This window comes from Jaculus jaculus, chromosome 14, assembly GCF_020740685.1.
Source record: "Jaculus jaculus isolate mJacJac1 chromosome 14, mJacJac1.mat.Y.cur, whole genome shotgun sequence".
NCBI classification, from domain to species: Eukaryota; Metazoa; Chordata; class Mammalia; order Rodentia; family Dipodidae; genus Jaculus; species Jaculus jaculus.
Genome location: NC_059115.1, coordinates 690,100 through 702,595, shown reverse-complemented (window position 1 = coordinate 702,595; position 12,496 = coordinate 690,100). Strand labels below are relative to the sequence as shown.

Genomic DNA, 12,496 nt, shown 5'->3' with positions numbered 1-12,496 from the left:
AGCGAAGGGTTAAGGCCACGCCTCCCGGGTGTATGAATATTCATGAGGAGGAGTGAGTTCCCGCCCGCAGGCCGCAGCCGCACATTCCGGGCGCCTCGCGACTCTTCTTCCCTTTTACAGCCTGGGCCTGGCGGCGTGAGAATCCGGAGCGGGCCCGGCGCGTTCTCCTATTGGCCGCTCTGGAGATTCCTGATTTACGTGTACCGAGCAAACCGGCGCGGTCACGTGGCTTCAAATGGCTGAAGGAGCGACCGGCGCAAGGCTGCGGCCGGAGCTCCAGTGGCGCAATCGGTTAGCGCGCGGTACTTATACGACAGTGCAGGCGGAGCGATGCCGAGGTTGTGAGTTCGATCCTCACCTGGAGCACTCTTTTCCTCACCCTGTATCTGGATGTTTACTAAAGCAACCAAAATACCCACAACGCTTTAAAGAGCTCGCTCGCTGTCTGTCTCTCTCTCTACATATAAAATATATACATACAATTTAACTTTTTGGCTTTTCGAGGTAGGGTCTCACTCCAGCCCAGGCTGACCTGGAGTTCACTGTGGAGTCTCAGGGTGGCCTGGAACTCATGGCGATCCTCCTGCCTCTGCTTCTGTAGTGCTGGGATTAAAGGCGTGCTCCACCACCCCCAGCTGAGTATTCTTTATTACCTGTTTTCGTGTGTGTGTGTGTCAGGGTTTCTTACCACTGAGAACAAACGTCTGTCTGATTGTATGTGGGCGGCTAGGGAATTAAACCCAGATGGGCAGGTTTTGCAAGCAAGCGCCTTTAACCACTGAGCCATCTCCCCAGCCTTGCATGTGAATTTCAGAAGTCACAAAACTGGCAGCTCTAGGTTGGGATCTTCCTGTATTGCGTAAATGTTCTTACCTAGTCACTAGGGGGCAATATCGCCTCTCATTAGATGTCTTTAGCCTTGAAACTAAATCTCAGTTTAAGACTTCCCTGGCAATGTGACAAACTGGCAGTTCAGCAAACGGTGTGAGGATTCTGCCTTTAAATGTATATTTCTTCTCTCTCTCGCTCTCTCTCTTTTTTTTTTGGCTTTTCAAGATCGGGTCTCACTCTAGCACAGGCTGACCTGGAATTCACTATATAATCTCTGGGTGGCCTTGAACTCACGATGATACTGCTCCCTCTGCCTCCCGAGTACTGGGATTAAAGACGTGCGCCACCACGCCTAGCTCGTTTCTACTTTTTAATTCTCGGTTTCTGAATTACTTTGTCGTCCCCCCGCCCCCGCAACAAATGTTGAACACTCACTAGGTGCCTCCTTTCTGCTAAAGGGTGGCTGAAAGACAAGTGAAATGACAAAATCCCTGGGCACACGGCATTCTACAGTTTCCATCTCTCCAGTGCTGGTGGTCCCGGATGCCTACCACCATGCCTGGCTTTGGAGTGTATTTTTACCTGTTAGATCACGATGCAGAAAGTAGTAGTACAAGGTGAGAAGGGGTAGCAGTAGTAGTAGTCAGTTAAGGTTTTTTTTTTTTTTTTTTTTTTTTGGTTTTTGGAGGTACGGTCTCACTCTAACCCAGGCTGACCTGGAATTCACTATGTAGTCTCAGGGTGGTGTCAAACTCGGGATGATCCTCCTCCTCTGCCTCCTGAGTGCTGGGATGAAGATGTGCACCACCATTCCCTGCCAGAGTTGATCTTTGAACAGAGACCTTGAAGAGGAAAGAACCTGTATGCAAAGGCCCTGGGGCTAGCAGCTAAGGAGGCCAAGGTGACTGGGACAGTGAGCCGGGGGAGGGGAGGCGATGGGAGTCAGCCAGGCTGTTGGGCCATGACCAGGACTTAGGACTTTGGCTTTTTGTGATCTGACTCAGGTTTTTTTTTTTTCTTTCTTTCTTCTTCTTTTTTAAATCTTAATTTACTTGTCCACTGCACAGAAATTCCAGAAGCATGTACATCTGGCTTTAGGGAATCGAACCCATAACAATAAGCAAGTATCTGTAACCACTGAGCAATTTCTCTAGCCCCTCACTCAAGTGTTGTAACACCTTGGGAGGAGGCTTTGGGGGCAAGGGTCTGAGGGGAGGGAAGGAGCAGAGATCAGGGAGGGGTTAAGGTTAGGGTAGGAGGGGTTGTGACAGACCTGGGGAGGGTGTTGGAGGGTGTGTGCAGTATGATGGCAGATCTGAGCTAACTGCTGGTGGCCTGTGTACTTGTGAGACAGGGGACTCACTCCCAGGACCCAGGTGAATGAAGGCTTTGCTCTGTGCTGGGAATCCAATTTTGTTCTTGGCAGATGTTGCCTAGGGTGTTTGTCTCTGGAAGGGACAAGAGAGTGTTTGGGCTAAAGAAAGGCCTCGAGCCGGGGTGGAGGCACATGGCACATCTACAATCACAGCTGAGGCCAGACTGAACTACAAAGCAAGACTGTCTCAAAGTAAATCTATGGATGAGTAGTGTCCTTCCAGCATCCATGTTTCTGCAAATGTGCCCTCTGCCTTCCTGTTGCCTTTTGGGTTTCTGTTTCCCTCTCAAAACTTAAAACAACAACAACAACAACAAAAAACCTATTTATGACACAGAGAGAGAATGGGCGCGCCAGGGCCTCTAACCACTGCAAACTGTATGCAACACAAAGTGTATCTGGCTTATGGGGGTTCTAGGGAATCGAACTTGGGTCCTTAGGCTTCGCAAGTGCCTTAAGAGCTAAGCCAATTCTCCATCTTTTAAAAGCCTCTTCTACATACTCGTACCTGTGCTCTTTCTCACAAGGGAAGCAGTTTTCTAGAAGAGGAGACCAAAGGTCAGTCAGCCAGTGGAATGGGAAGAGGGACAAGAAAGGCTTTGGGGAGAGAAGGGAGGGGATGTCTGGGGACATCAGGGGAGGACGGAGGAGAGGCGGCTAAGGAGGGAAAGAAGAGCAGGGTAAGGGGGAGAAGAGGGGTAGCCACAATGTTAGGCCAAAAGTTGGAGGCTGAAGCAAGAGGATTTGCTTTCGAGTTCGAGGCCTGCCTGGGCTACAGGGTGAGACACTTACCCCAAGCCCCTCTCCAAAACAGAACAAAACAAAACAAAACAAAAAGAGGCTGGAAGGGAAAGTAGGGAGGAGTAAAGGGAGAAGGACGGGAAGCAAAGGCTTGAGAGGGAGGAGGGAAGAGCGACGGAGGAGGAGGGAAGAGCGACGGAGGAGGAGGGAGAAGAGGGGTGGGATGGGGGAGTACTGCGAGGGGCGGGGCTCGGTCGCTGACGTGAGCGGCTTCCGGGCGCGGCGGACGCCTCTGGCCTTGTATGGTCGGAGGACGCGGCTCCCCCGCGCCCCGCCCCGTGCGCCCCGCCCGGCCGTCCAGGCTCCCGGACAAGGTCCGGAAATGCCCGACCCCAATCGGCCCAGGCTGGTGGGGTCCCCGAAGTCAACGAAGTAGGATCCAAGCGAGCGTCTAGATTCCAGGTGACCAGATTCCAAAGGGCTAGTATCCTAGAATCAGAGCCGCCCCCACCACCTTGTTGTTTCCGGGGCAGGGCCTCACTCTAGTACAGGCTGGCTTCGAACTCACGATCCTCATACCTCTGCCTCCAGAATACTGGAATTAAAAAGGAGTGCTGGTGCATGCCTCTAAATCCTCAACTCTTGGTAGGCTGAAGGAAGTCTCAGACTAACCCGGACTACAAAGTGAGACACAATCTCAAAATGAGTAAATAAATAAATAAACCCGGCCTGGTAGTGTATGCCTTTAATACCTGCACTGAGGAGACATAGGCAAGAGGATCGCCTTGAGTTCGAGGCCAGCCTGAGACTACATACATAGTGCATTCCAAGTCAGCCCGGGCTAGGGCAAGACTCTACTGCGAAAAACCAAAACAAATAAGAATGAGAAAAAAATAAAGCCGATGATGGTGGTGCTCGCCTTTAACCCCTCCACTCAGGTGTGGAGGAGGTAGGAGAATGGCTGTTAGTTCGAGGCCTGCCCGGGACTATAAAGTTCCAAGTCAGCCTGGGGTATAGAATAAGACCCCACCTCGAAAAAAAAAATCCCCCTACAAAAAAGCAGCAAAGCTTTTGCTCTGAGTTTTCGAAAATCTGAGGGCCCCGGGACGGAGGTTTGGGGTGACCCCGTTCAGGGCCCGGGCTCTTGTTCCGGCACATTCCGTCCTCCCCGCCCCTCCCCTCTTGGCCCCGTGGGGACGGAAACATCTCGTCCCCGCCCGAGCTGGGTCAAGGAGCCCAACGAGACGAGACGGGGCCGGATAGGAGTGCCCCAACGCCGGGAGAACAGGCTCTCCGGGTTCCTACCGGGTGACCTCACCTGGTCCCGCCCTCTCAGGTGAACAGTCGGGCTGGTGACGTCACTTCCTTCCTGATAAGCGTGTACTGATGATAAGTCTTGGGAAAGGTTTGGAGGTCGATCTTAAACCTGTTACCAGCCTCCTTTCCCCACTAGTTTACAGATCACCGAAAATGCCAGAATTTCAGTTTGCACTCAGATTCCTTTTATTTAAAAATTTCAAAAACCCACAAAAATAGACCTTCAAGGCAATAATATATATTACTTAATATATTATTATAGTATACTTCCCAATAATTATAGCATTGTTTCCAATTTTACAAAATGAAGAAAAACACAAGGGAAGCAGACGACCCAATATATATAAATACTATAAAATCTTATTATAATAAATAAAGTCATCATAAATAAAAGGGCCCACTGACTGGGGGAGGGATTTGGCAATGGCTTGGGCTAGTTGCTTTGGGAAGGGAAATTTGAGCACCAGGATTCTCTCTCAAGAGAGGCTCCGAACACTAGACACAACCTCGGGGATCTAGGGAAGATGGAGAGGAGGCTGTGGGAGCCCAACTCTCCGCAGCATTGGAGAGTCCGGGAGACAAGAGTGGGCAGTGGCTGGCATACAGTTGTAATCCCAGCATTCATTAGTCCCGGCTACATAGACCCTGTCTCAGAAACAGTTGGGCAAGTGTGTGTGGGGGGCTCACTGTCCCCTCAAATATGCTACATCAGGAAACATTGCATCCAAACACTTGAGCGTGCCCACTGGGGTACCTGCCCCCAGCCTGGCATCAAGGGAGTAGGTTAATGCATTTTGGAATGTGGGGGGAGCACTTGATTAACCTAGGAATCACCAGGTCCCTGCCAGCACAAGTGTCTCCCCCTTTTGAGATCTAGCTGATCCATACTGGGCAGGGGACCGGTCACTCTGAAACAGAGATGCGATTGAAGATGGGGAGACGCCGCGGAGGTGCAGGGGTCTGGGGTGGCCCAAACACCCCAGCCTCAAAGACAGGTGAGTCAGATCCCCCCAGGCTGCTGCCGCTGCTGGCATATTCATCAGGATCGGATCCCAGGGAGTGTGCGGATGGGCTCCGAGCCAGGCCACCCAAGGGCCCCCAGATGGTGCCAGGAGTAGACCTTCGGCAGGAGGGGCAACAGGCTGGGGTGGGGTCCCTTCGAGTCACAGGGGTTCCAGGGGCAGCAGAGAAGGCAGAGGGGGAAAGCAGATAGTCCACAGATGGTGGCGGAGAGCTGGAGGGCGAGAAGGAACACGAGGACCGGGAAGGACCAGACAAGCCTGGTGGCGGTGGTGGAGGTGGCGGCGATGGCCGGCGGACCGAGGGCAAACCAGAGAAACTGATGCTCTGACGCAGCACGTGGGGGTGACCGGGGGTAGCCAAATCCTCGTTGGGGTTGTGGATGAAGTGGCATCGTGAGCCATAGGGACAGCGGCCCTGGAGGTAGAACTTGTGGCAGAGTTCAGTCTTGTATTTGGGGTGGCGATTGGCTTGGCGCAACTCACCCAGGCCATGGGCAAACTGGCATTTTGCCCCGTAGCGACAGCGTCCACTCTCGGAGAAGGTCCGACAGAGCTCAGTCTTGTAGCGGGAGGCAGTGGTGGGGGTGGCAGTAGGCGAGGTGGGTGAGGGCAGCAGCTCAGAGGCCGGATGAGGAACCAAGGGTGCAAAGCCAGGAGGTGGGGGCACCCAGCTACAGCTTCGACCCTCCACCAGGCTGGTGGAGCGGCCAGTCAGGCGGGAGGTGACCCCAGACGCGCTGGAGTCAGATGAGTTTAGGCTCCAAAGTCCCGAGGACTCAGTTCCTCCGTGGTCGGATGGTAGGTCAGAATTCAGTGACAGGAGGCTCTGCAGGGTGGAAAGGGGGGGGGTTCGGTTAGGACACCCGAAAAAAGTCAGGTGACACCCCGCCATCGTTGTAAAGCACTTCAGAGCTTGCCAGTCCGGTTTGTGGGCTCTCTGCCTGAGCCCCACCCGATAGCAGAAAATCTCCAGGGTTCCAGCTGCCAGACAACCCCGATATGGAAGGTTCTGAGTGGCCCCCCCAAAAAAGAAAGACAGAAGCCAACTCAGGCCGAGCCAGGCATTCCAGCTTCCCGGAATGGAAGAGACCCAAAGCCAAACGCTGCTCTGAAGTTTTGTTTTTCGAGGTAGGGTCTCTCTCTGGCTCAGGCTGACCTGGAACTCACGGCATCTCCCCGACTGCTGAGATTAGAGGCGTGCGCAACCACGCCCGCCTTGCTCCCCACTTTTGAACCTTCGGGCCTCCCCGGATATGACTGCACACCGGGCTCTCCAGTTTCACAAGTGATCCCTCAGAGGCTCCATAACTCTGGCCAGGGAGGTGGAAGTTCCCTCCCACGCCCACCCTAGAGACCTCAACTTCAGAGACGCCCCAGGTCCTCAGCGACGAGCCAGGCGCGGGGGTCACTTCCGCTCCCCCAGGCCGCCCAGGCCCAGTACTCCGCTCCTCCAGCTCCAGGGACGTCCCGCGAGCTCAAGTTTCACAGGACGAGGAGGCGTCGGGGTGCTAGAGACCTATGCCAGCGGCGGCGGTGCCCGGGACGCTTACCTCGTAGATGGCAGAGAGGTCCATGGCGGCGCGCGTGGCCACGCTGCGGAAGGCCGGAGTTCGGAAAGCTGGAGTCGGCTGCGGCCGGCGGCGAAAGCCGGCGCATTTATAGCGCCCAGGAGGGGCGTGGGCTCGGGCGGGGCGTGGCCGCGAGGCGCTTCCCGGACGCGCCCCCCGCGGCGTAGCCCGCCAGCGCGCTCTCCCCCTTCCGCCCGCCGCGGGTCAGCACGCGGTGTGAGCCTGCGCTTGGCCCTGGGGGAGGGGGCTGCGGGCCGGGGGGCCCGGGACCGCGCGGGGGGCGCGGGGCGTCTGACTGGTCTTCAGAGTTGGGGGGTAGTGGTGGGGTTAAGACTCCTGGGACAGTTGACCAGGGCAGAGGCCCGGGAGGGCGTGGGTGAGACAGACGGGGGCGGGGAGAGATAAGCTGGAAGAGACCGAGATAAGGCGGGAAGCCAAGAGAAAAACAAAGAGACGTAAGAACTTGTGCTGGGGGTGGAGAGACGGCTTAGCGGTTGAGGCGCTTGGCCTGCTAAACCTAGGAACCCCCTGGTTCGATTGCCCGGTACCCACGTAAGCCAGATATACAAGGTGCCGCATGCGTCTCTCTCTCAAAAAAAAATAATTTTTTTTTTTCGAGGTAGGGTCTCACTCTAGCCCAGGCTGACCTGGAATTCACAATTCATTGTGTAGTCTCAGGGTGTCCTTGAACTCACAGCGATCCTCCTATCTCTGCCTCACCACCACGCCCGGCTTTCAAACAATTTTTTTTTTTTTTTTTTTTTTTTTTTTGGTTTTTCGAGGTAGGGTCTCACTCTGGGCCAGGCTGACCTGGAATTAACTCTGTCATCTCAGGGTGGCCTTGAACTCCTGGCAATCCTCCTACCTCTGCCTCCCAAGTGCTGGGATTAAAGGCGTACGCCACCACGCCCGACTCAAACAAATTTTTTTGAGTTACGGTTTCACTCTAGTCCAGGCTGACTTGGAGTTCACTATGTAGTCTCTGGGTGGCCTTGAACTCACAGTGATCCTTCTACCTCTGTCTCCCAAGTGCTGGGATTGTTTTTAGGCAACTTCGACTGTGTCTCAAAAAAATAAAAATTAGGGGCTAGAGAGATGGCTTAGCGGTTAATGCGCTTGCCTGCAAAGCCAAAGGACCCACGTAAACAAGATACACAAGGGGGTGCACACATCTGGAGTTCTTTCCAGTGGCTGGAGGCCCTGGCATGCCCATTTTTTCTCTCCCTACCCATTTCTGTATCTCTCTCTCAAATAAATAAAATATAAAAAATTAAAATAAATAAAAAGAATAGCCGGATTAGCATGCCTATTAATCCTAGCAGCAGTTCGAAGGTCGAGGCAGGGAGATCAAATGCAGCCTCAACTACACAGTACTTCCAGGCTCAGTGCCTGCCTGCCTGCCTGCCTGCATTAAATCCTGAGTCTAATCCCCACTATGCATAAACTGGGACATTCTTAGAACAGCCCTCAGTAGGTGGAAGCAGGAGGATCAAGGTTATTTCAGCTAACCTGGGCTTCATGGGACGCGTTCACTGAAAAAAAAAAAAGAGGGATGCTGGGTATGGTGAATAGTATTCATTCAATGAAGGGTGGAGAGCACGTAGGAAGAGACAGATTGAGAGACAAATTCAGAGGAAGCTGGTCACACGAACAGGAAAGAAAAATCCAAACACCTGCAGAGACACAGAAATGGAAGTGTAGAGAACATTTTCCAAAGCCTTCTCTCCAGATGTCACCTCACATCCCAAGAACCCTGGGATGGGGTCCACAAATGCCCTCGGTTTCCCATTCTTGGGAACATAGAAAAGGACCTCTTTTCCCAAATCGGAGCCAGAGCCTTACTTTAGGATGTTTCACCTGAAAATTCAAGATTTTAATACTGCCCGGTGTGGTGGGGCACACCTTTAATCTCCGCACTTGGGAGGCAGAGGTAGTTGGACCGCCATGAGATTCGGGCCACCCTGAGACTACATAGTGAATTCCAGGTCAGCCTGAGCTGGAGCAAAGCCCTTCCTTGAAGAAAACAAACAAAAAAGAAAGCAAAATATGGGCCAGCCTCTATTTTGAATAACACTCTTATAATGCTAACGCACCTTGATTTAAGTCGAAACACTGCCTTAAGGTCTGGTAAGGTGTTTATTTATTTAAAATAAAAATTTATATATATATATATACATACACATACATATATACATACATACATATATATATATATGTGTGTGTGTATATATATATACACACACACACACACACACACACACACATATACTTGCAAGGAGACAGAGGGAGGGAATGAGAATATGAAGGGTATGCCAGGGCTTCCAGCTCTTGCAAAGGGACTCCAGATGCACGTGCCATCTGTGCATCTGGCTACACGTGGATATTGGGAAATTGAACTCAGGTCCTTAGGCTCCAAAGGCAAGTGCCTTAACTGCTGAGCCATCTCTTCAGCTCTGTTTATTTATTTACCTATTTATTTTAGACTTACTGTGCCATGTAGCCCAAATGATAGCCTCCAATGCTCCATGGTCCTGCCTTCACCTTCCTTCCAAGTGTTAGGATTACAGGCAGGCTGTGTCATCACACCCTGCTAAATTTTTTTTTCCCATGGGGGGGGTGGGTCTCCAGTGAACAAGTATGTGTGTGTGTTTGTGTGTGTGGCATCATGGTCAGGAGTGTCATTACAATAGTGGGTAATTCGTTCTTGCAGGCAGCTCTGCGGACTTGTACTGAGGTGGGGAGATGGCCAGGTTCCTTGTCGGAGGAAAGGGTGTGTTGGGGGGAATCCCTGATGCTGCGCTTTCTGAGCTCAAAGGGGCCTTTCCTGGGCTGGTCCCGTGAGCTGGGCGGGCCACAGGCTGCTCTTTGCACGGTTGCGGCCTCCCGCTCGCCCATGACTCACTCGCAAAGGGCAGGGGGTGGGGGGGCTTCCTGGAAGCCGTGACGAGGACACAGCCGGGACGCCCGGGTTCCTCTCTGGTAACCAGGGCTCCTGTCTGTTGTAAACAAGTCACGAGGACAACGGTTAAGGGGTGTAGGGAGGGGGCAGGGACTTGCCTCCCGGTCCAGCCTCCAAGTCTTGGTGTCATCCGCCGGTTTTAAAAAAAGGAGGGTGGTGATGGTGTCGGGCACCCTGGATTTTTTGGAGTTCCGCTAGACCCTTTTCTGGAGGAGGGATTCCAGTTTCGATTCCCTGGATACCGGGAGAATTTGCGATGCCTGACTCAGCCTGGCCCACTCCCCTATCTGCTGAATCATCAAGTCCAGGGCCTGGACTAGCGACTGGGCCACTGTCCAGGGGGGAGGGGTACCCTGGAGTGGGGGAGGGCTCTTGAATGCTGAACGACCCTCTGAAGAAAAAATCAAGTTGGGACTTGAACTCCGAAAATGAGAAGACTTCAGTCTTCTAGAACACATGAGACCAAGTGTTCAAACCCCCTTCTGCCCTACACCCAGGGGTCCAGACCCAGCCCCCCTCATCAGACCCAGAAGTCCAGGCCCAGTCCTCCTCCCTCAGACCCAGGGGTCCATACCCAGCCCCCCTCATCACTCAGGGGTCCAGACCCTCATCAGACCCAACACCCCTCCCTCAGACACAGGGGCCCACACCCAGTCCCCCTCATCAGAATCAGGGGTCCAGACCCAGACCTCCTCCCTCAGACCCAGCTCCCCTCATCAGATCCAGGGGACCAGACCCTAGCCCCTCTTCCTTTGGAACTAGGAATCGTCCCACTTCTGCCCAGTCGGGGCGCCCCATTCCAGGAGGAAGTTCGCGGGCAGACCTTCTCCCCGCTCCCCACGCAGCCAGCGGGAAACCCCGCGGCCCCAGCGACGGCCGGGAATCCCCTCTGGAATGACGGTGGGTACGGGGACGGCCGAGGTCCCGCGGGGCGCAGGGCCAGATCTGTAGCACTGGGGGGGCGGGGGGCGGGAAATGAAGGGGTAGGGGTGGGGAGGACTGCCGAGGAAGAGAAAGGGGCGGAAACCAGAGAGGCTAAAAATATCGCGAGCACTTCCGGCCTGGGCGGGGGCGGCTGGGGGTGGGGTGGGGGTGAGCGGAGCCGAGTTTCCAGAAAAACAAGCGAGCTCGGGAAACGCGCGGGTGTGAGAGCCGCCGCGAGCCAGCACCCTGGCAAGCTGGGGGTGGGGGGTGGCCGTACCGTGGCACGTGTGCCTGGATGGGTGAGCGCCTGGCGTGACTGCGGGGGCGACGAGTGCGACCCAGGGTGGCACTGGCTGAGTGCTTGGGGGCACGGATAAGAGACGGGCGGCCACTGTGCCAGCTGTGTGTCTTGCTGGGCGGGAGGTGCCCTACCATCTGCGGTGGAAGTGTGGGACATGAGTGGGACTTGTTTTAGAGAACAGGGGACTGTGTAAATAAAAGTGAAACCCTGATGCACACGCCTTTAATCCCAGCACCCGGGAGGCAGAGTTAGGAGATCACCGTGAGTTCGAGGCCAACCTGACACTACGTAGTAAATTCCACGTCAGCCTGACCTAGAGTGAAACTCTTAAAAAATCAGTCAAAAAAAAAAAAAAAAAAGTGAAACCCTGGAGGCTGAAGAGATGGCTTAGTGGTTAAGGTGTTTGCCTGCAAAGCCAAAGGACCCCGGGGTTCAGCGCTCCAGGACCCACGTACAGCCAGATGCACGAGGCCCTGGCTCGCCCATCCTCTCTGTGCCACAGAGCTTGACTCGACCGCATGCGCATATGGGGAGGATTATCAAGTATAAGTGCTTACAGCTGTCTTTGAGGTGGCTTTATGAGACATGCCACCTCCACTCCCCATCCCTCAAGCACTGTGTGTATCTTTGAGCCAGCACCGTGGGATCTGGGGTGACTAAGTGTGTGTAATTCCTGGCAGGTGCCTTGGATGACAGGGCTGTGTCCACAAGACCTTGAAGCAGAGCGATTCTGATCAGTATCTGCAGCTGTAGCTCAATGTGTGCCTGTCCTCAGGTGTGCAAATGGTGTTCGTGGGCCAGTTTTTTTCCCCTTTGGTGGCTTTCTCTGAGTGCATGTGCCTGACAACGTCTGGAACCAGTTCCTCTGTGGCCTAGTCACAAGACAGCGCAACTGGTGAACTTTGGTGCCTCATTGTGGACATTGACCTGTGCGCGTGATGGGAAGAGTGGCTGGCATTCTGTGTCACCACTCGCGTGTCTGCTCTGCGGGCAGAGCAGACATGTACACACCAGCACCTAGATGTTGAGTTATCTGAGCTAATCTTATCTGTCCAGCCAATGAGACTGCTCTACCAGTGAGCTGAGGGCAGGGCTGAGTCAGCCTTGTGATGGGGTGAGAGACAGCAGGTTAAAGTGGTGGTTAGAGAACTGGGTATTCATGTGGTTGGATGATTTTCTTGAGTGCTTGTGGCACTGTCCATGGCATGGACCAGAGTCCCTGTGTAGCAGGGCTAGTCTCTGCTAGGAGGTGGAGGTATGTATCCATGGTCTGTTTTTTTTTTTTTTTTTAACTTGAAACACGCCTTTATTTTCCATCAGTACACTTTACTCAGAAAAGTAAACGCCCCTGGATTTGAAGATTTGGGTCTCATTAACAAGTGGCTTCCTTCTTCAAACAGTCCTTCACTGACCAGTGTCGGCTTCTGTGTAACCTAAGCTCTGAATGGAGCAGGTACA

General features: G+C 53.7%; 1 protein-coding gene and 1 non-coding gene across 2 annotated transcripts; one reads left to right on the top strand and one right to left on the bottom strand.

The window, feature by feature from the left end:
- Nucleotides 1-273: 273 nt before the first annotated feature.
- Nucleotides 274-366, top strand: Trnai-uau. Its single transcript is given in 2 exon segments — nt 274-311; nt 331-366. It is a non-coding gene; the product is annotated as a tRNA-Ile (tRNA).
- Nucleotides 367-4,533: 4,167 nt separating this feature from the next.
- Nucleotides 4,534-6,962, bottom strand: Zfp36 (ZFP36 ring finger protein). The gene is made up of 2 exons (XM_004670421.3): nt 6,837-6,962; nt 4,534-6,112 (listed from the first exon to the last, which is right to left on the bottom strand). Exons 1-2 carry the CDS (start codon nt 6,858-6,860, stop codon nt 5,168-5,170), a joined length of 969 nt encoding a protein of 322 aa, XP_004670478.1. The 5' UTR covers nt 6,861-6,962; the 3' UTR covers nt 4,534-5,167.
- Between the last annotated feature and the right edge of the window lie 5,534 nt (nt 6,963-12,496).